The sequence below is a fragment of the Syngnathus scovelli genome, chromosome 11, assembly GCF_024217435.2.
Source record: "Syngnathus scovelli strain Florida chromosome 11, RoL_Ssco_1.2, whole genome shotgun sequence".
Taxonomy (NCBI): domain Eukaryota; kingdom Metazoa; phylum Chordata; class Actinopteri; order Syngnathiformes; family Syngnathidae; genus Syngnathus; species Syngnathus scovelli.
In genome coordinates this window covers 12,584,261-12,606,514 of record NC_090857.1, presented here as the reverse complement: position 1 = coordinate 12,606,514, position 22,254 = coordinate 12,584,261, and the positions used below count along the sequence as shown (strand labels likewise).

At 46.3% G+C, this 22,254-nt stretch overlaps 1 protein-coding gene across 2 annotated transcripts in view; it reads left to right on the top strand.

The window, feature by feature from the left end:
* The window catches only part of rbl1 (retinoblastoma-like 1 (p107)), a 31,574-nt gene that overhangs the window by 4,681 nt on the left and 4,639 nt on the right, over nt 1-22,254 (top strand). The window contains exons 4-20 of one of the 2 annotated variants that reach the window (XM_049734243.2): nt 12,299-12,427; nt 13,553-13,707; nt 13,956-14,020; nt 14,096-14,288; nt 16,389-16,555; nt 16,631-16,743; nt 18,165-18,268; nt 18,514-18,651; nt 18,723-18,887; nt 19,037-19,178; nt 19,397-19,612; nt 20,229-20,413; nt 20,475-20,651; nt 20,919-20,990; nt 21,083-21,176; nt 21,249-21,367; nt 21,595-21,750. In XM_049734243.2, the coding sequence (XP_049590200.1) occupies nt 12,299-12,427; nt 13,553-13,707; nt 13,956-14,020; nt 14,096-14,288; nt 16,389-16,555; nt 16,631-16,743; nt 18,165-18,268; nt 18,514-18,651; nt 18,723-18,887; nt 19,037-19,178; nt 19,397-19,612; nt 20,229-20,413; nt 20,475-20,651; nt 20,919-20,990; nt 21,083-21,176; nt 21,249-21,367; nt 21,595-21,750 (2,390 nt within the window). Of the gene's footprint in view, nt 1-12,298; nt 12,428-13,552; nt 13,708-13,955; nt 14,021-14,095; nt 14,289-16,388; nt 16,556-16,630; nt 16,789-18,164; nt 18,269-18,513; nt 18,652-18,722; nt 18,888-19,036; nt 19,179-19,396; nt 19,613-20,228; nt 20,414-20,474; nt 20,652-20,918; nt 20,991-21,082; nt 21,177-21,248; nt 21,368-21,594; nt 21,751-22,254 lie in introns of both variants that reach the window. The other variant, XM_049734242.2, reaches the window with a different exon arrangement.

The following is a 22,254-nucleotide window of genomic DNA, read 5'->3' as shown; positions in this document are numbered from 1 at the left end:
AAGCACTTCATGATGATGGGCGTCAGTGCCACGGGGCGGTATTCATTGAAGCAGGACGGTACAGGTTTCTTCGGCACAGGAACGATGGTGGCAGCCTTGAAACACGAGGGGACGATGGCCTGCTGCAGGGAAACGTTAAAGATGTCCGTGAAGACACCCGACAGCTCCCCAGCGCAGTCCTTCAGCGCTCGACCCGGGATGTTGTCAGGGCCCGCCGCCTTACGGGTGTCAATAACGGCAAGCGCCCTCCTCACTCCGTTGGCAGAGAGGCGCAGGGGCTTCTTGTGTGGGGGGGGAGTTGTCTTCAGCGGGCAAGTGCTGTTCTGGGCGTCGAAGCGAGCAAAGAAGCGGTTTAGATCGTTCAGCAGACGGACGTCGCCCTCACAGCTCCTCGGCGCGGGCTTGTAGTCCGTGATGGTCTGAATGCCCTGCCAAAGGCTACGTGCGTCCTTGCTGTCCTTGAAGTGGGTGGAGACCTTGCACGAGAACGCCTTTTTCGCTTCTTTGATGCCTCGGGACAGGTCGGCCCTCGCTGTCCTCAAACCAGCCTCATCCCCCGCTCTGAAAGCCTTGTCCCTGGCCCTTAGCAGTCTGAGGACAGCCCCTGTCAGCCACGGCTTCCAGTTCGCGCGAGTGACGACAGATTTTGAGCAAGTCACATCATCAATGCACTTCGTGATGTAAGAAGAAACAGAGTCAGTATACTCCTCCTCTATGTCCGTCTGATCGTTATAGGTGGCCGCCTGCTTAAACAAGTCCCAGTCAGTGGTGTCGAAGCAGTCACGAAGTGCATCGGAGGCACCCTCAGGCCACACCCGAACCCGCCTCCGAACCGGCCTGGATGCCTTTACCAATTGTCTGTATGCGGGCAAAAGCAAAACGGTGAGATGGTCAGAAAGCCCAAGATGGGGGAGGGGGGTGGCTTTGAAAGCTCCCTTATGCGCAGAGTAGACTAAGTCCAGGAAGCTGTCTCCACGTCTCGGAAAAGTAACATGCTGGTGAAGCCTCTGGAAAACAGACTTCAGGTTGGCATGATTAAAGTCCCCAGCAAAGATGGTGAAACCGTCAGGGTGCGCTGTCTGTTGTTCACTGACAGCCTGGTAAAGTTCACCAAGCGCCGCGATCCTGTCGCCTTCGATGTTGGAAGGCGGGATGTACACCGCGACTAGCAGAATCGCGGTAAATTCCCTCGGCAGGTAAAAAGGACAGCACTTGATGATCACAAACTCCGCAAGTGGCGAGCAGTGCTTACATACCACCAGAGTCCCGGCACCATTCTTCTCGGATGTAGACGCATATTCCACCTCCTCGCGACTTTCCCCCTCTCACAATGGCACGGTCCGCCCGATAGCACGCTAGCCGCTCCAGATGCACGGCAGAGTCCGGAATGTTGTCAGTCAACTAGGTCTCGGTGAACACGAGCACACAGTAGTTCCGCACCGTCCGGTTCGTAGTCCTCAGCAGGCGAACGTAATCCATTTTGTTGTCCAGCGATCGAACATTCGCCAGAAGAATGGAAGGCACCGCCGGTCTAGCTGGGTTGGCCGCCAGCCTGGCCCGGACGCCTCCGCGCTTGCCCCGGACGCCTCCGCGCTTGCCCCGCTTCTGCCTCCTCGCACACCGTTTCCGACAGCTCCCAACCGGGGGAGGAATAGCGGGCGAGGTTTCAGGAAGTAGCAGTCTGAGCGCCTTTAATGTCGCCGCTTCAAAGTCCAGAACGCCACAAAACCCACTTCTGCTGATGTCGAGCAGAACCTGCCTGCTGTACTTGTAGCACGATATAGCACGACGAGACGAACACATAAGACTGTCGGACGAACACTCATTAAACGAACAAATCACCGTACTGACGGGACAGAGAGTGGTCGCTGCGTGTGCACGCCGCCATCTTGAAACAGAACAATATAACCGAGAGAAAAAGCACGTTATTTTGCCTCATTCAAATCATGCAAAAACGGTCTATGAACATTTAAATGTGTAAACTAACGTGCAATCACATTTGTAAATGAATGGCTTCTGGATTTTGAAATGTAAATAAACCAATCTACTGTGATAAAACAACAAAATCGCAATAACTGCATTAACCATCGAAGTGAAGTCTAACTGTAACTGTAGTCTTGAAACAAATCTGAATAAGGAAAAACATTGCAACAAAATGCAAACTGCTACCGCTATTGTTGGGGAGCCTGAGGACTGTATAGGGCAGGGATGGGCAAACCTTTTGACTGGCGGGGCGAATTTGGTTCTAAATTTTGACCGGGGGGCCGAACCAGGAGCAGATGGATGTAGTGTTTGTGTGAAGTAATAGAAATGAGATGTAAAGGTGATTGCATAAAAGGTTTGTACTTTTAGTAGGTAGTAAAGCATGGATATTCAAAGAAAGCTTTTTGAAAACAAATGCATTTATTAACAGCATTAAAAAAATATTTCACCCAAAAACTACTATCAGTGATTCTCATTAAATACGACACTGTTATTATGAATAATAGTTTCCATCAATTCAGCGCCTGCAGGTCAGATTTATGAAATATGTTTATCTATTGAGGCGAAATCACATCAAACGGCAAACATTCTGACCAAATACATCATCTTGAAGAATTAGTGAAAGAATACTTCTAAATTAAGTAATAAAGAAATCAATAGTATTGTTGGTCTCCCCTTTTTGCTAGTGCATCATGGTCTGGAGTAAAATTTGTTGTGCTAATTCTTAGGATAGAGCCGAGGTGTCGGTCCGTTAACCTAGAGCTGTGACGGGCTTTGTTGACGTTCATGTGGCTGAACGTCTGCTCACACACGCAGGTCGAGCCAAATTGTCCACCTTTGTTTTCCTCAGGCCAGTCATTTTAATGGAAGGATTCCAGGGGAAGGTTTGTGGGTGGCATTAGCGTAAAAGTGTATCTGAAAGCTCAGCGTGCGAATTACGAGAATGCTGACGTCACAGCCCACACTCGAAATTCGGCACTGATTGAAATAGAGTGCGCCGTACTACTTAGTACGCACACGCACTTGTGAGTGTGCACTGAGCTTTCTGACACGGCTTCCGGGAGTAAATGCGCGGGCGGGTGCTTCCCCATCTATTGGTTCAATAATAAAATTTATTCAGGTTTGGCGGGCCGGATTAAACAGCTCCATGGGCCGGATGTGGCCCGCGGGCCGTAGTTTGCGCATGTCTGGTATAGGGGGTTGGCTTGGATGGTTATTCAAGATTCAAGAGTTTTTATTCGACATGTTTGAGCGTGCCAAACAAGGAATTTGACTTAGGTACATCACAGCCTCTGTTCAACATTTAGGTGACTAACAACACTCAGGACATGTGAAAAATGACTGTTCAACATTTAAGTGACTAACAACACTCAGGACATGTGAAAAATGACAAATATTCTCAAACAGCCCCTGATCTTAAACTCCCAGGAGGGCAAGGAAAAACTCAAAACTCCAGCTAGGGGAAATGAGAAACCTTGAGAAGAGACCACAGATGGGAGGGTCCCTCTTCCAGGATGACCAGGCTGCAATGGATGCAGAGAGGACACATAGTACAAACAGTGTAGACAATTCAAAAAAGGTGTGGAGAGCAGGATGTTATTGCACAGCAATGACTCTGAGACTCTTAAGAGTGGTGTGAGTTCATCAGAGCAACAGCGTGGGGGAAGAAGCTGTCTCTGTGTCTGCTGGTTTTGGCGTACAGAGCTCTATAACGCCGTCCGGAGGGGAGTAGTTCAAACAGACTGCAACCTGGTTGAGAAGGGTCTGTAGAGATGTTACTTGCATGTTTCCTGGTCCTGGACAGGTACAAGTCTTGGATAGATGGGAGGTTGATTCCAATTATCTTTTCTGCAGTCCTGATTGTCCATTGGAGTCTGTGCTTGTCTTGTTTGGTGGCCGATCCAAACCAGACAGTTATGGAGGTGCAGAGGATAGACTGGATGATGGCAGTGTAGAAGGTCTTCAGCAGCTCCCGAGGCAGGTTGAACTTCTTGAGCTCTCTCAGGAAGTACAGCCTCTGCTGGGCCTTCTTCCGGACAGAGTCTATGTGGCCGGTCCATTTCAGGTCCCGAGAGATTGTGGTTCCAAGGAACTTGAAGGGGTCTGTGTAGAGAATAGTATTACTGCGGATAGTGAGGGGTAAAAGTGGTGAAGGGTCTCACCTGAAGTCCACTGTCATCTCCACGGTCTTGAGTGGGCTCCAGGTGGTTTTGGCTGCACCAGTGGACCAGCCACTCCACCTCCTGTCTGTACGCAGTCTCATCACCGTCCGATCAGTCCGATGAGAGTGGTGTCGTTTGCAGGAGCTTCACAGTAGAGTCAACTGAGGAGAAATCGTTGGTGTAGAGAGAGAAGAGCAGTGGGGAGAGGACGCATCCCTGAGAGGCGCCAGTATTGGTGGTCCGGGTGTCAGATGCGATGCTCCCCAGCCTCACACGCTGTCTCCTGTTGGTCAGGAAGCTGGTGATCCACTGACAGGTGGAGGCAGGCACCGCGAGCTGGATGAGCTTCTGTTGGAGGATGTCAGGAGCAATGGTGTTGAACGCCGAGCTGAAGTCCACAAACAGGATCCTGGTGTACGTTCGTGGGGTGTCCAGGTGGTGCAGGATGTAGTGCAGTCCCATGTTGACCACATCATCCACAGACCTGTTTGCCTGGTAGGCAAACTGGAGGGGGTCAAGCAGGGGGCCCGTGACATCCTTCAGGTGGTTCAGCACTACCCTCTCGAAAGATTTCATGACCACAGATGTCAGAGCGACAGGTCTATCGTCATTCAAATCTGTGATTGCGGGCTTCTTGGCCACTGGAACGATGGTGGAGCTCTTGAAGCACGAGGAGACCTCACACAGCTCCAGGGAACGGTTGAAGATCTGTGCAAAGGTGGGTGCCAGCTGCTCAGCACAGACTTTCAAGCAGGAAGGTGACACGCCGTCTGGGCCCAGTGCCTTCCTGATCTTTTGTCTCCGGAACATCTGGCGCACTTCCTCCTCACGGATCTGGAGTGCGGGCGCGGCCTCTGCAAGAGAGAGACTAGGTGACAATGGTGATGGAGGTGTGGACAGAGCGGTTGTGGGGGGAGGTGAGTTTGTAGATTGTGCTGCAGGAGGTCCTGTTGTGTGGGAGGACTGATCAAACCTGCAGTAGAACCTGTTTAGCTGGTTAGCTATCCTTGGGCTCTCCACGGGACGGGGGGTTTGTTTCTTGAATCCCGTGATGCTCTGCAGACCTTTCTACACTGTTGAGGGATCAGGATTGGCAGAGAGGTGTCTCTCCAGGCTCTCCCCGTAACACCTCCTGGCTTTCCTGACCTCTCGGTTCAGTGTGTTTCTGGTCTGCTTGAACAGGTCCCGGTCGCCGCTCCTGTAGGCCTCCTCCTTGACTTTGCGCAGCCTCCTGAGGTCCGGTGTAAACCAAGGTTCGTCGTTGCTGTACGTGCAGAAGGTCTTAGTCTGCACACACAGATCCTCACAAAATCTGTCGTATGATGTGACAGTGTCAGTTCATTCAGGTCTGAAATTGCAGCTTCAAAAACTCCCCAATCGGTGCAGTCAAAGCAGGCTTGGAGGTCCTGCCTTGACTCCACTGTCCACTTCCTCACAGTCCTCACCACAGGCATAGAAGTTTTTAGTTTCTGCCTGTAGGCTGGGATCAGATGAACTAGACAGTGGTCTGAGAGCCCTAAAGCTGCATGAGCCACAGAGTGGCATGCATCCTTAATTACGGTGTAGCAGTGGTCCAGTGTTTGTGCCCCTCTGGTGGGACACGTTATGTGCTGTCTGTATCTAGGTAGTTTGTGTGCAAGGTTCGCCCTGTTAAGATCACCCAGAATAAGTGAATTTGGTAGAGGTTTCTCCATGTCTGTCACCTGGTCAGCCAGCATCTGTGTGGCTTCACTCGCACGTGCGTGTGGTGGAATGTAAACAGCCGCCATGACGATTGAGGAGAACTCCCGTGGTGAATAGAACGGTCGGCAGTTTATGAAAAGTGTTTCTAGGAGACGGCTGCAAGACTCTTTCAACACCGTGACATCAGTACACCAACGTTCATTAATGTAGGAACAGAGACCACCTCCCTTTAATTTTCCGGAGAGCTCCGCGCTGCGATCTGCACGCATTAGCCGAAACCCAGCTAACTCCACGGCGTGGTGGGGGGGTGGTGCGTCCGCTAAGCCATGTTTCAACAAAACACAGCGCAGCGGATCTGCTGAAGTCCGTGTTCCTTTAAGTGAGGAGCAGCAGTTCGTCCATCTTGTTCGCCAGGGAGCGTACATTCGCCAGATGAATTGATGGTAGGGCAGAACGGAACCCTCTCTGCCTCAGCTTTACGAGGGCTCCGGCTTGTTTTCCGCGTCGTCGTGCTAGCTTGTATAGCACCGCCGCTCCGGCTAAAATCTCGGACAAACAGTCTGAATCAGAAAGAACAGGAGAGAAAATACCAGAAGAAGACTGTCCGATGTTTAACAGCGCTTCTCTGGTAAAAGTGATCCGGGATGGACAGCAGAGGACACAGAAAACACACAAAATAAGACAAAGAAACAGAGAGCGACTCACCGTGGCGGCCATCCGCGGCGCCATCATGACGTCATATACTCTTTTCGCCCCAGGTGTCAGTCAGAACACAGGAGGGAAGACGTGGTTCAGTTTTGATTGCTTTATTGAATTATTGGCAAAATGTAGCAGCCACTGTGGCTCATAGGGGCATACAGGCAAACTGGCAAAAGGGTATAGGCACACGTTTGGTCGTAAGGATGTGAGAGCAGGTGTGTATAGTGTACATGGCTGAGTCTTTGGGTGTGTGAATGTGATTCTTGTGTGTGTGATTATTGTATGAAGCGTGTGAAGAGTGTGCGGGGTATGTGTGGTGTGCGTGTGTGTGGTTCTGCAACAGACAGAAATACGCTCAACTTCTGACGTCACACAACACTAGTTGACGGCACACATTACATAACTAACTGCGCGGAACGGTTCCGCTATACCAGACCTGGGCAAAATACGGCCCGCGGGCCACATCCGGCCCTTTGTGCGTCCCTGTCCGGCCCGCATGAGGCCAATCGTAAATTATATTTGATTACAACTTAATTAAAAAAAAAAAAATCTGTGTCGTGCGTGCAATACAACTGTTTTGCTTTTATTTTGAAAGGCGTTGCACTTCCGTGTAGCGTACGTGTATGTGAGCTGTGCGTGAAGGTGAACAGTGCGAAGTAATGCTGCCCTCGAAATGTGTGCTGACCCTCAGAAAAGAAAAGTTGACAAGGAGTGCCGTGTTTTCAACAAGACATGGACTGCCAAGTATTTCTTTACAGAAATGAAAGGTAAAGCCGTGTGCCTGATTTGTGGTACACAGGTCGCTGTGTTTAAAGAATATAATTTGAGTCGTCACTACACGACCAAGCATGAGAAAAAATACATCTGTCTGATAAACAGCGGGCAACAGAGGCTGATGCATTGCTAGCAAAACTGCAAGCCCAACAAGGACTTATGTTCAAATTTCACACCCAGAGATGCAGCGGCTTTGTCATTTGAGGAAAAGTTTAAGAAGTTAAGAATAAATTGTACTGATTAATGATTGTTTTTTATTTGACCTATACACCACAATTTCACATACCTTAATATAAATATAAACAGAATAATTGTATTCTTCTAATTACCAGTACCAGCTATTTAAAATAAATAATTTAGTGCATTTTACAATGGAAGAAAATTGAGCAGGTTTAAGTTATCGTAGGTGTGGCCCTCTGACACAACTCAGGTTTTTCATGTGGCCCCTTGTAAAAATGAATTGCCCACCCCTGCGCTATACTAAATAACCATAAATGAAATACTCTCGGCAAGGGTCGATATTAGGACCAACATTATTCATATTATACATAAACGAAATCCGTAATGTCTCAAAAATTCTGAAATATGTCATTTTTGCTGATGACATAAACATCTTCTGTATAGGTAATGATCTCCAGCACCTGTCGGAGGCTGTTACAGCAGAATTGGGGAAGCTTAAGTTGTGGTTCGACGCAAACAAACTATCCTTAAATTTAAAAAAGACCAAATTCATGGTCTTTGGCAAAATAAATAAACACCCAAATACTTCTGTAGAATTAATGATCGATAGTGTTAAATTGGAAAGAGTGTTCGAGAATACATTTTTAGGAGTGATAATCAACCACAACTTAAACTTGAAACCACATATCAAGCATATCAGATTCAAGCTGGCAAGTACTGTGGGGATTTTATGTAAAACGAGACATTCTGAACAACAAATCACTGCAAACACTGTACCGTACACTCTTTTTACCATATCTGAATTATTGTGTCGAAGTATGGGGAAACACCTACAGGAGTACCGTAATTGCCGGACTATAAACCGCACCGGATTATAAGCCGCACCAGCTAAAATTCAGGGATATTTCAGTTTTTTTCTTACATAAGCCTCACCGGACTATAAGCCGCACGTGCACACGAGTTTTTTACAAAGAAAGACAGTACATAGAAAGCCTTTTTAACGTTTTAATAACATACTTGAACATGTCTTTCTAAACATTGCCTGTGACGCAGCAGTAGTACCGCAGCAACGCGGAAGTGGGCACGCGAGTTATTAGCAAAGAAAGATTGGACACAGAAAGTTTATTTAAAGCTTTAATAACATACCTTAACATTTCTTTCCAAACACTGCCTGTGACGCGGCAGTAATACCGCAGCAACACGGAAGTAACACAGCAAAGTCACTGAGACGCGGCGGTAACACAGCAGCAATACGGTAGCACAGCCCTAACAGGGCTGGTTAAAAAAAACATACCAGTAAAAATAAAAAAAGAGCCGTCTTCATCCTCCTCCTGTGCACTGAAACCATCGAAGTCTTCCTCCTTAGTGTCCGATTGGAATAGCGTTAGATATCCTTCGCCTCACACTTTCTCACTCTCTCTTTCGTCGTCGGTTTTATGTATTTCTTTGAGTGTGAAGAGGGTCTGTCCATGCTAATCTTATTCATGCACGAAGCGCTAAATTACATTAAACTAGCGAGCGACACGTATAGCTTAAAAGCGGCATCATATGCATTTCTTTTGTCCCCCATAATGACGGTTTATGTATAAAAGCTTCCTGTCTTTGTGTGAATGCGGGTGTGTGCGTGATGCGCGAGACGATCAAAACACAAACTGGCACGTCTTCTTCGGCGTATTATCTCTTCTTCGTCTGTCTCGCTCTTGCTTCCTGCTAGAGCGCCCCCTGGAGACCGGAGCCCGTAAAAATCCATAAGTACGCTCCAGAGTAGACACAAGATAATGTCAGCAACATCGACTGCCTTTGGCTTAAAAGCGGCATCATATGCATTTCTTTTGTCCCCCATGATGATGGTTTGTGTATAAAGGCTTCCTTTCAGTAATGTCCGTCTTGATCGCGTTCTGCGTGATGCGCGAAATGTAAACACAAACTAGCACTTCTTCTTCGCCTGTCTCGCTCTTGCTTCCTGCTAGAACGCCCCCTGGAGGCCGGAGGCTGTAAAAATCCATAAGTACGCCGCGCCGCCGTTTAAGGTTCAAAGCAACCTTCTGAATAAAATGCATTAAAAGTTCACATTCATTACAACTTGTTTTTGGTGAGCAAAATGTCAGAAGAATTGAATTTAAATGCTGATTGATTGGGTTTTAATACAATGCAGATGGTCCAAACAGCGCCACTGCTTTGTGTAATCTGAGTGACATGGCAGAGTAAGAGAAAGGGTTTAAAGCACAGGTGTCAAACTCAAGGCCCGGGGGCCAGATACGGCCCGCCACATCATTCTATGTGGCCCGCGAAGACAAATTGTGCATCAAATTCGTGTGTCATTACTAGAATTGCAAATTGTCTTCACTTTTAATATCTTTTTTTTTAAATATTTGACCAGTTTTTACTCGTCTGATTTGAAAACAAGTTATTTGTCAGTTTGTTTTGAAACTTTTACTGTATATAATAGTGTTAAGAGTAAAAGTGATCAAGTCATCACAAAAATCACGAAAAAAATCTTATATTAGCCGCACCTGACTATAAGCCGCAGGGTCCAAAATTTTGGAAAACAGTCGCGGCTTATAGTCCGGAAATTACGATAACCTGCAGACAATATACAACATGCAAAAGAGAGCAATACGGATAGTAAATAAGGTAGGATATTTTGAACACACAAATGCACTGTTTCTAAAAACAGTCATTCAAATTTTGGGATCTGATAGAATTAAAAACTGCTCAATTTTTGTTTAAACCACGTCAAAATTCACTCCCTGGAAATATTCAAAGATTGTTTAGTGAGCGAGAAGGGGGATATGAGCTGAGAGGCAGATTGAACCTCAAACAACCGATTGCTCATAGCACTTTGAAGCGCATGTGTCTGTCTGTCTGTGGGGTGAAACTGTGGAACAAATTGCCAGAAGAAACTGTGGAACAAATTGCCAGAAGAGATCAAGGAATGTAAAAATCTTGTCCAGTTTAAAAGAAAGTACAAAAGCTTTATTCTGGAGAAGTACAAATATGATGGGAGGTAAATCAGGACCAATGGGACATTTTGTATTTCTATTTGTGTATGTGTATTTAAATGTATAGGTGGTAGGTGGCGTTTATATGGGCATGTATGTATATGTATGAACACTAGGTGTTGTAAATATATGCATTTGTGTATTTAAATGTATGCATGTGTACTGCATATGCCTACATGTAAGACTTAAAGGCAAACAGGTTAGGGCATTTACAAGCTATTTAGCTTCAGCCTTAACCCTTTTGGTCAGCTTTCTGAACTTTGAGCCTTAGGGCTCTTTTCATTTTGTTTTGTTTTGTTTTGTTTCTGTGTTATTGTTTTGTTTTTTGTTTTGTTTTTATTCGCCTTCTGTGGATACAGCACGCACACGAAGCAAACCGCGATTGGACAAACGCACAACAGTGGACAGTAGTAACAATGGAATGTATATACTCACTTTGTGTCAAAGACACACACGATCACAGCAACATACTCAGTCGATACCAGCAACCTTTAGCTTACCGTTGCGCAGAAGTGAATGGGTATAATGTCTAGACCCCGAATGTAAGACGACCCCCACTTTTTCAGTCTTATTTCAATGCAAAAAACATCGTCTTATATTCGGGCCAAAACGGTAAATAGTGGGGCGCCCCCTGGTGATGGGGGGGGGGTGATGATCCCAGGGAATATGTTATTTTTGGCTGTACTAGGTGAAGTGGCGATATTACTGTAAGAGTGTGCGCAGGGAGTATTCGCTCAGTAGTGTAGAGCGCACGGAGCGTAGGCACACAGCACATAGCAGGCGATAAAAAGTGCAGTGGGACACCATGGAAAAATATTTAACAGGGTTGAAAAGAACGGCGGAGAGAGATGGAGATGAGCGAAATGAGAGTCATCCAAAAGCTAAGACAAGGAAATATGAAGAAACGTACGTAGCACTCGGCTTCACGGTGACTAAGGTGGGAGACGTGGTGTGTTTACTGTGCCTTACAATGTTGGCAGCGGACAGTATGAAGCCAAATAAATTAAGGCGGCACTTAAAGTCAATCCAGCCCAATCATGCTGATAAGCTGCTTGACTTTTTTTTTTTTTGTGCAAAAACAGGCTTAATATTGCCAACAATCATCCCGCTTTGTGAACGCTACTTCAGTCAATCAGTGAGCACTGTTAGCATCATATAAAGTAGCGTACCAAATTGTTCAGTGCAAAAAAAAAAAAAAACCACACCATTGCAGAAGAGCTGATATTGCCTGCAGCCGTGGATATGGTCTCCATCATGCTGCCTCATTTTGATTGGGGGAAAAAAACTGCATAAATGGTTTTATTCATTTTTGTTATATAGGTTAAAGTGTTTTATTTATATTGTGCTCCTGAGTTAATGTTGCTGATTACTTTGAATTGAAAATGTTGAATTGATGTTATTTAATAAATTAAATAACATCAATTCAACATTTTATTATTCATTTTTATTTTACTGTATTTTTTTGCATAAAATGGCAGTTGGTCAAGAATGTTTATAGTTTTAATAATTATAATTATTTTTTTAATATCAGGCAAAGTGATACACTTTGAATGTGTTGTGTTACAGACTAAAAACAATGTTACTAATAAAGTTATTCTTTGTTGTAAGTTGATCTTTCTTTTTTATTAATTTTTTGTTTTCTTTAATGGGAATAAGAGTACAAGTGTGGGGGGCGCGAAATGTTTTCTACTTAGGGTGGGCATCACTGAAAATAATTGAGAAGCATTGCTTTAAGGGGATATAACGTCTGTGTGGCGTTTCTCATTAAGCTAGCTGAAGGCCAATGCAGTTAATTTATTTCTACGTCCACGGCAGGTAACTTTCACATGATCGGAGATGACCTGGTGAACTCGTACCACCTGCTGCTGTGCTGTCTTGACCTGGTCTTTGGAAACGCGCTGATGTGCGCCAACAGGAAGGAACTCATCAACCCCGCCTTCATCGGTGAGAAGCGCCATCGCCGTTTAATTCAAGGGGCTGTTAGGGACAGCGGAAGATTTTATAATAAAAACTGTGACATTCAAATTCCCAGGATAATTAACTCTTTGAATGCCAAGCGTTCCCAGCCAATTTTGAGCATTTTCACTCATTTTGTAAGGTCTACACAATGTTGTCTGCTGTGGCTATATACACGGGTGGTACCAAATGAAAGATTGGACCCTCCTCTTTGATTAGGAAAAAAAAGTATGATTCTAACTTATACCGTTCTCTGTTATCACCATTTGAAAATAGCTTGGTTTCACTCAGACCAGCAATATCAGACAAATAAGGAGAAAATGAGTTTTTTTGTGCAAGATGTATTTTCTGCACAATTGCGACTTTGACACTAATATTTTTTGGTTTAGTGACATCTCAACAGCCCTTCCCTTCTATAAAACATGGTCAAAAATAATGAAAAAGTGTTTTTGAAGGCATTTATTTACATATTTGATAATGTGCGCAAACAGCAACATTTTCACATTTGACGAACTATTTACAAAATTTTGGGCTATTTGCAGAGATGTTTGTGTGGGTGCTCAAAATGTGTGTGTGTGTTTTGCTATTTAGAAGGGGTGTATTTGTGCGTCACTGTATCCATCAGAATACTCGTCAGATGACAGCGATACGTTTGACCTGTGGCACAAAGCACATGTACGTGTATGACCGAGCCGGTGGTGACTGGTGATGTGGACTTCCGTGTGTCGCTTGCTCACAGCCATCTCCTCTAAATTCACACTATCGTTTTGCCCTACCGCTATCACGAAGAGCAATAGTTTGCTCAATTGTAAGTTAAAAGCCGATCACTTCTGTTTCGCCGGCAAGAGCAACTCTGCCATCAAGTGATCAGACTTAACCACTTGCTTTTAAGTGGGGAGGTGGCCGGGGGTCTTATTTACCCATTAAAAAAATAACAATAAGTTGACAAGAATACTCGTCAACGGGATCCTGCGTCATTAATGGTCAATGACGAGTATTGTCGTCGCTGGCATACAAAGAGTTAAAGGACCGCCTTTTTTGATCGGTAGAGGTCTAATTGCAGCAAAGCTGAAACAAAGTGAAAACAAAGTGAGCACTAAATGCGTCTGCCAGGCACATCGGGGGACGAAGTCCAGGCGTGCGCCGACGAGGCGTCTCCATGCGTGTTGGAGAGATTGTGCGAACTTCACGATGGCCTTGTGGTGGAAGCCAAAGGCATCAAGCAACACTACTTCAGGCCTTACATGCACAAGCTCTTCTGCAAACAGGTACTCAAAGCCCCTTCCTTATATCGCTGGAGTCAGCCAATGAGGGTGTCGAGTTGGAAGTTGAGTTGACTCAGAAAGACTGTTGAATAAAAAAATATCGGTCTAAAATCGGATAATGGCCAATTTCAAATCTGTGAGACGGCGAAACAAGTTTTGGTGTGACAAGGGACATCATGACACTGGCTCGCGGCCTTTCCGGGCACAGGTGCACAGAAAGAATGTCTGGCTTGATCTTTGTTCCCGATCAGATCCTGAAGGGCAACGAGAATCTTCTGACCGAACTATTGGATCCCCACAACTTTATTGACAACAAGTAGGTTGTCGCTCCTCCGCTTGGTGCGGTTTTGCGTTGGGGCCTGCTAATGCCTCGCTCTGTCTTTGCTTTCAGCAAAGCGCTCAACCGCCAGTATGAGGAGTACGTCTTGACAGTGGGAGACTTTGACGAGCGCATCTTCCTGGACGCCGACGCCGATGAGGAAATTGGAACGCCCAGAAAAAGTTTCCAGCCGCCAGCTGCCGCGGGCACAAGCATGGGACATGCCACCGCCGCTCAGACGCAGCTGCAGCATCACATGGAGAAGGTTAAGCGCGACATGGCACAATCAGCCTGCTGACGCTAATGCAAATGTAGCATGCTAACAGAAAGGCGCCGACCCTAGTTGGGATAAGAACACACTGCTGATGCCAATGAGTAGCTGCTATTGGGCACGTAATGTTGCTAACGAGGAGTGCTAACATAATCACACTGGCTAATGAGCGCAAATGCCCACAGAAAGACACTGAGGCATATTAGAACAGGCCTATGAGAACGACTGCTAACAGAATTGTGCTCGTGCCTACTCGGACTGGAACATATCAGTGTTAACCAGAACAAATGCTAAGAGAAAGACACTAATGGCTACTAAGGGCTAATTGGAATGGGCGTGCACCATTGCTATTGTTATTGTGCGCTAACGACATTGACGCCATCTTAGAAGTTAATGACGGTAACTGGATGAGGAACATGGTAATATGAATGAGAACTTGCTGACAGTAGCAGGAACTCATTAAGGCCAACGGGAACAGGCGTGCACTAGTGGTAACGAATGCGAACTTAACGATAACGAGTGCTAACAGAATCGGACAGCCCCTTTGGAATGCTGATGAGAAGTGACCGACGCTAATAGAAAAGCACTTAGGGCAGGCATGTCAAACTCAGTTTGGCTCTGGGGCCGGATCCAGACTTTCTGTTCTCAGGTGGGCCGGATCAGTAAAAGAATGTCAACTCCAAATATTTTGCTTTGTTTTTCAGTACTATGCTTTATCAGTCAGCCTACATTTGTAGCCTACCCTACATATTATAATCACGGATGACAAGGAATCTTTTCTAAGCACAACACATTTTTTTCACAAACAGTGAAAAAAAATGATTTCATGGTTCACTGGTTTATTTTAACAATGAAGTGAATGCAGTTTTACACCTGAACCAACTCACCACACTTAACAAACTCAAGTGGGAGCTATGAAAAAAATATTCTCACCTTAATTGTCATACTGCTTTGAAATAAATAAAAAAAGAAATACAAAATAAAAGTTATAGCAGTGCATGCTTATACTACATCCGATCAAACTACTAGGCTGGGCCTACTGAAACTGAGAATATACTGCACAATATTAACTGTCTTTAATATGAAACCAGATTAATCTTATTTTTAATGATCTGTATTAATGAGTGCAAACAAAAAAGTATCAATATTGGGTGTCAAATCCTGAGTAGCAGCACATTTAACGATATCATTCGTGTTTATTTGTTAACCTTGAGCGCTGGTTTGTTTTATTATTGTTCATTACAGAGAAAACCTGTTCACAAAGATAAGTAGTCCCAAACATGGATAGAACGTTTGCAGCCATGGCTGTTAATTTGGGGTAACCTGGCACGAGGTATTGATAAAACATATCCAATCCCACGGACCCAAATTTATCCTTTATAGTGGAATCGCACTGCAAGTCAATAAGCTCGAGTTGAATGTCAGCTGGCATATCAGAAGGCTTCACTGTAAATGGCGAGCGAAAAAAGCCAAATTTGTTCTCAAGTTCACTGAATACTTGAAACCTCTGCTCAAACTCTCGCAGAAAATCTGTTATGTTGTCTTTATATTTTTTCAAATCATTATCGGGACGGTCCGGTGCCTCCGGACGAACAGCTGTGAGACAAGAGAAATGCGCAGAGTAACTTCTGTGAATAAATAATGCTCTGTCCATTTTTCCTTGAAAACTCTGCACTCCGTGTCCACTTTTCTTTTTTTTTGACAGTGCCATTTTGGGAAGGGTGTGTTGACCGATAACTTGTGGTGAATTGTGAAGCAAGATTGACGGTTTGGTTTTAGTACTAACTCGTGTCAGTGCCGCTGGACGTGAGCTCTTTTACACATTTACTGTCCTCCCGTGGCCGGAGGGAGCACTTGGTTTGTATTTATTTTAAAAAATCATAACTTTTGATAGAAATGAGCTAGAGACTCGCTTCTTTTTTTGACATACTCAGAAATTTATGCCGGGCCGGATTAAATGATCCAATGAGCCGGATCCGGCCCGCGGGCCGTATGTTTGACATGCCTGACTTAGGGCAACTGAAATAGGAACGCATTGCTGCAGACGCTAAAGAATGCGATGGTACTTGACTGACGGGAATTGTGACTGTGCAGACGGCCTCTCTGGCGCCTTCTACGCCTCTGACGGGTCGCGCCTACCTAAAGGAGAAGGATGTGCCGGTGACGCCCGTGTCGTCGGCCACGCAGAGCGTCAGTCGTCTTCAGAGCATGGTGGCCGGGCTTAGGGGGGCGCCCAGCGAGCAGCTGCTGCGCATCTTCAAGTAACCTTGCTTTTTCTTCACCTTTCGCTTTGCGTTCAAAATTGAGGGGGGTTAAAAAGTTGTTTTGGGCTTCAGGTCGTGCTCCAGAGACCCCACGGAGTCCATTGTGAACCGGGTGAAGGCGTTGGGACACACCTTCAAAAAAGAGTACACAGACGACGCAGATCACTCTTCAGGGTCGCACATCGGTACTGACGGATACCACACAGTTTTCAAGCACGCCTGGACTACGTGTAAATGGCAAAATGTCGCGTATCATTGACCACCGCCGTTATGATTGCATTGGCCGGAAAAATAGGTCAAAACTTCAAAGTGAAATCCACAATATTGAAACACTCCCTCAACATGTTTTTATAGCAGAGAATGTGCTTTCTAAAGATCTTTGCTTCAAATCCAAAACACAAAAGCATTGAAACATGCTGAATGTGTTGCGAGGGAATACAAACAGTGGGTGAGGCCAAACTAGGGTTGTCACGATACCAGAATTTCAGTAGTCGGTACCAATACCTGGGATTTTCCACAATTCTCGATACTAATTCGGTACATCCATCTGCTATAGCCACTAAGGCTTGCGCACACACCCTCAACATGTGCCCAAGTGTAATTTTGCATATTTGAGCCTTTGTCTGCACATGTTGTCTATGTGTTTGACATTAAATACGTTTGGTAACCGTATCGCCCCAGCTGACTCATGCCGAAATGACGGCACGTAGGCATATTCGGGTTAATGTATTTATAATGTAATGTGGCACAACAGTGACAGTAAACGGACTAATCTATAATTGCTCCGGTTGCATCCACCTTGAATGCAAAATATTTCCACACTTGACTCTTTGAACGACCTGACTTTTCAACAAGCCGGTGTGTTGGACTTCACTCCCACTTGCTGAAGCCATTTTTAGAAAGACCAAAGGTTTTCTTCTTCTTCAGCGCTGCTGACTGCTGCTCCGTGCTGTCCCCTTCAGTTGCGGCAAGAATCAACACAGCTCGCCGAGTGAAAACTTAAATATTCGATTCTGACGGTATCACTAAAAGCAGGTATCGACGTATTTTTTGCGTGTTGGTACCGAATTGGTACCGGAAGTATCGGTTCTTGTGACAACCCTAGGCCAAACTATCGCAAGAACACTGTAGCAGTCCCTCGCTACATTTACCCACCAAGCCAAAGGGGCTGACAACTGCAGTGAGAAAGTATCCACTGTCTCGTACGGTTGTATTGAAAATTCCAGGGGACTTTTCATTTGCAGGGCTCCCTGCACATTTTGTTTGTTTTTAATTTCAAGATCAAACAAAACATGTTGCAAATCGAAAGAGCTGGTTCATAAAACACGTCCCTAGACACATTTGAAGGAAGTCGAGTGTTTGCTCGACTCCAAATCTCAAATTTTGACACCAATATTTTCACTTGAAGCTCAAATGAATAGCGACTCCAAACACCAGCTATCGGCCTCACTGACTATCAATAATCGGTATTGGTATCGGTCCTGACAAGAAGGGTATTGGTTTATCACTCGTAAAAAATGGTTGCCCATTTTCAGCCTCAATTGCCCAGCCTACAAAATGGCTGAACGCCCTTGTGCCGTGTGGTTTTCATTGTGTGCACCGTTAGACTTTGCTGAGAGTCGCCTGAAGCTAGCCGAGATTCTCTTCTACAAAGTTCTGGAGAACGTCTTGGTGCAGGAGACCAAGAGGCTGCAAGGAAAAGACATGAGTGTACGTACATGCGAGCACGCTAGGCTCCACCCTCAAGAACATTTGGCCTCTTCTCTCGCAAACAACTGCGTGTGTGTATTGAGTTTTTTTTCTGGCATGTTTCTTCTATTTATTTTTGTCTTGCATGTGTTGTTGTTGTTTGTGTGTTTGTTTTAGAAGCGTGTGTGTGGTTTTCCTACTGTGCGTTTATTTGCAAGCAGAGTTTTTCTGTGTGTGTTCATTTGCTTTTGGATGGTGTGTGGCAGGCTCTACTGGAGCAGGACATCTTCCACTGCTCTCTTCTGGCCTGTTGCCTGGAGGTGGTTTTGTTCTGCTACAGCTCCCAACGGACTTTCCCGTGGATCCTCGACGTCTTCAAGCTGGCCCCATTCTACTTCTTCAAGGTGTGGCCTCCGCACTGCCACCCCCCTGCCTGCGCACACATGATCTCACAGCTCTGCGCGCATGTATGCAGGTGATCGAGGTGTTCATCCGCTCCGAGGAAGGCCTGTCCCGAGACATGGTCAAGCATCTGAACCTGATCGAGGAGCAGGTGCTGGAGAGTCGGGCGTGGACAGCAGACTCCGCCCTGTGGAACGCCTTGAGCGCCGCCGGCAATAAAGTGCCCTCCGTCGAGGAGGTCAGTGCAATGCTGCAGCAACGAGCTCACCAATGACATTTAGTTCCGCTTCGACAAAAGGCCCATGTGGTTCAACGATTTCCTCAGACGCCAACCCCTCGCAATGACTGGCCGCACCCCTTGGAAATATTTTTTGCTTTTTGTATCAGGTTAATTTCCCGTCCAGTCTGGACTCTCGCAGTTCTGCTTCCACCGGCAGCGCCCAGTCCCACCTGCCACTGGTGGCGCTGTCGCCCATCGTACATCCTCGCATCCAAGAGGTCCGATCTGGAGTGGGCAGCATGCGCAAAGGTAACCAGCCGAATGCCCGCCGCTGTTGCTCTGTTTTTTTTTTTTTTTTACATTCTTTCGTATTTGGCCTGGAAACTTGTTTCCCTAAAATCACCAGTTTCTGAGCAAACATTTGAGAAAATATACATGTCAAGTGTATAAGTGAGCTCACCCAGTCCAATTGCGGCCAAACCATTTGCTCAGGCGCCGTTGCTTTGACCAGTTGTTGTTTCTTGTAGAAGTTCCACCGTCGCCACTGTCGGTGCACGACCGCTACAGCTCTCCGGCCGCCGGCAGCGCTAAGCGTCGTCTGTTCGGCGACGACCCGCCGGCCTCCGTGACGGCGAGCGGCCCTGTTGCGTCTCCCACCAAACGCCTGACACTCAGCTCAGCCGGCACCCTAAAGATCGGCCCCCAGGCGGGCCAGACGGCCGTGCTCAGCATACCGCTGCAAGGTGAGAGTCGCACGCCACGTAACAAATGGAATATTCTACAACAACAACAAAAACTAAAGGATGGAATGCAGTGTCGAAGGAGTTTTGAGATTTTCCTTCCCCTCCTAGGTGTTTAAGATCATTGGATGTTTTAGAATAATTGTCAATAATTGCACGTCGTCCTGAATGTTGTACAGAGGCCGAGATCTACCGGAGTCAATTTCCTTGTTTGGCATGCTCAAACTTGGCAAATAATAGATTTATTGATGAAAAGATTGATTGATGAAGGCAGAGGTATTCAAATTCATTTTGGATTATTGGCACTATTTTAATTATTTTACTATTTCTATTTTAGCAGAGTATGGAACCTTTGATGTGATCTGATTTTCTCTTGATAGATTTCTGTAGCCCTTCATGAAAGCAGACTGATGATCTTTGCTGTTCAATCGAAATACGACATTTACGAATGTTTGCTTTTCCGCTTTGTTGTCGTCGAGTTGCTTTGGAATCATTTACCGTATCGGGTACCACAGCGGTGGGCCGATTGCACACTTGAACGCAAATTCCAACGTAGTCTGTAAATGGATCAGCCTGCACCGGCCCTAATGAACCGATCGAAGTGGTTATTTGCGTCCAGGAGGCGCCAGCGAGCACACCATCACGCTGATCCCCGTCCAGCCGTGCGACCCGACGGCCGGCGGCCCCACTCAATTCTTGTGGACAGCCTCGCCCGGCCGCCCCCTTCCGCCTCCCGTTGCGGAGGCTCAGCCGGCGTGCGGCCGGCCGCAGCGCACCGGATCCCTGGCGCTTTTCTTCCGCAAGGTGCAAATGTCGTTTTCGCAGCGAGCAGACCTTTTTCTGACCTTTGACCTGTACGTGGCAGGTGTATCACCTGGCTAGCGTGCGGCTTCGCGATCTATGCGCCCGACTGGACATTTCGTGCGAGCTGCGCGCTAAGATCTGGACAGCCTTTGAACACGCTCTGCTTCACGCCGCCGAACTCATGAGGGACCGACACCTGGACCAGATGTTGCTCTGCAGCGTCTACATTATTGCCGAAGTTGGTTGAATGCACTGAAGTCTCCCACGTGCACGCTCTTTAGCTCTCCTCACACACTTCAAATGCTCTCACAGTCATACACAGTCACGTGTAACAGATCACACTCACATAAACTTCAAATCGTAGTTCAGTACTTTGTAAAACACGCACACAATACAGAGCTAATGCTAGCATGCTGACATGATTAGTCAGTGAGAGTTATTGCCAGCAGTGAGTGGGCAAATGGAGGGTTGACACTCAGCGGTGTGTGTGTGCTTCCTGCTGCAGATTTCTAAGGAGGAGCACACCTTCCAGGACATCATAAAGTGTTACCGCAGCCAACCGCAGGCCAGCAGCCACGTGAGGACATGTCCATCTACCTACAGCCTGCATACAGTCGCTAGCAGTCAGTTACCATGATGACGTGCGTGTGTGTGTATGTTGGTGTGTAGGTGTACCGCAGCGTCCTTCTTCATCGCACTCCCAGCCACCGGGTGGCGCCGTCTGATGAGAACATGGAGGTTGACCCTGCATCGGAAGCAGATTGTAAAATAATCCGCTGACGCTAGCGTGCTAACGTGACCACTAGCTCTTGACGTCAACTTTTCCTTTTTGCAGCTGCCGAGAAGACGCAAGCGGGCAAGCAGGAACGCGGCAACTTGATCCAGTTTTACAACGACGTCTACGTGCTCAAGATGAAAAGTTTTGCTATGAGATACGCTGCGCATGACAACAGAGTACGTGCACACCAACACGTACAACAATTCCATTGAATGACTTGAAAGGAACTTGCTGAGTGCTTGTGTAACTGACTGTGTGTGTTGTTTTTGTGTACGTTTGTGTATGTATCCTATATTGTGTGTTTGCATTTGTGTGTTGTGTTTCTTTGCGCGTACTTATGCACATGCATGTTGTGTTTCTTTGCGCGTACTTATTCACATGCGTGTTTATGTTTGTGTGTCAGATGCCCGTGTCACCGTTCCCATCAGTGCGTTGCCACCCGCCATCTCCTCGTCGAGTGTCTCAACGTCATTGTGTTTACGTGTCGCCTCACAAAGCGTCGAGGGGAGGCCTGGCGCCAAACTCTTTCACTTTCCGCATCAACAGCAGCCCCTCCAAGGTAAGCTCGCCTCACCTGGCAAACAAGTGACTTGTCTGTATTAGTTCCCAGTTCCGAGCTCTGTTTCTTTCACTTTGGTACATTGTGACTTTTGGGCGGGAACTATTTTCCAGTGTGAAAAACATCAAGCAGTCGTTTTGTCATGTTTTTGGTTTTTTTTGTCATTGATTTTCTTTTTTTTTTTTTTTACTTGATCGTTAGCTAGTTGTGCCTTATGCCAGTGTTGCCCAACCAGTGTGCCGCGGCACAATGGTGTGCCGTGAGAGATGTTCAGCTGTGCCGTGGGAAATTGTCCAACATTAAATACCGAGCGAATTGTAAACAGGATTACCAAACCACAGGTCAGTTAACGCAAGGCTAATCGTGCATGCGTGGCAAATCGGAGAATCTTGAGATTTCATGTTGTGGCATCGGCACATACTCAGTTTATGTGTGCGTTGCTGTTAGTGTTGGCTCGTGAGTGAACGATTCGTTCAAAAGAACAATTTTTATTTCAGTGAACAA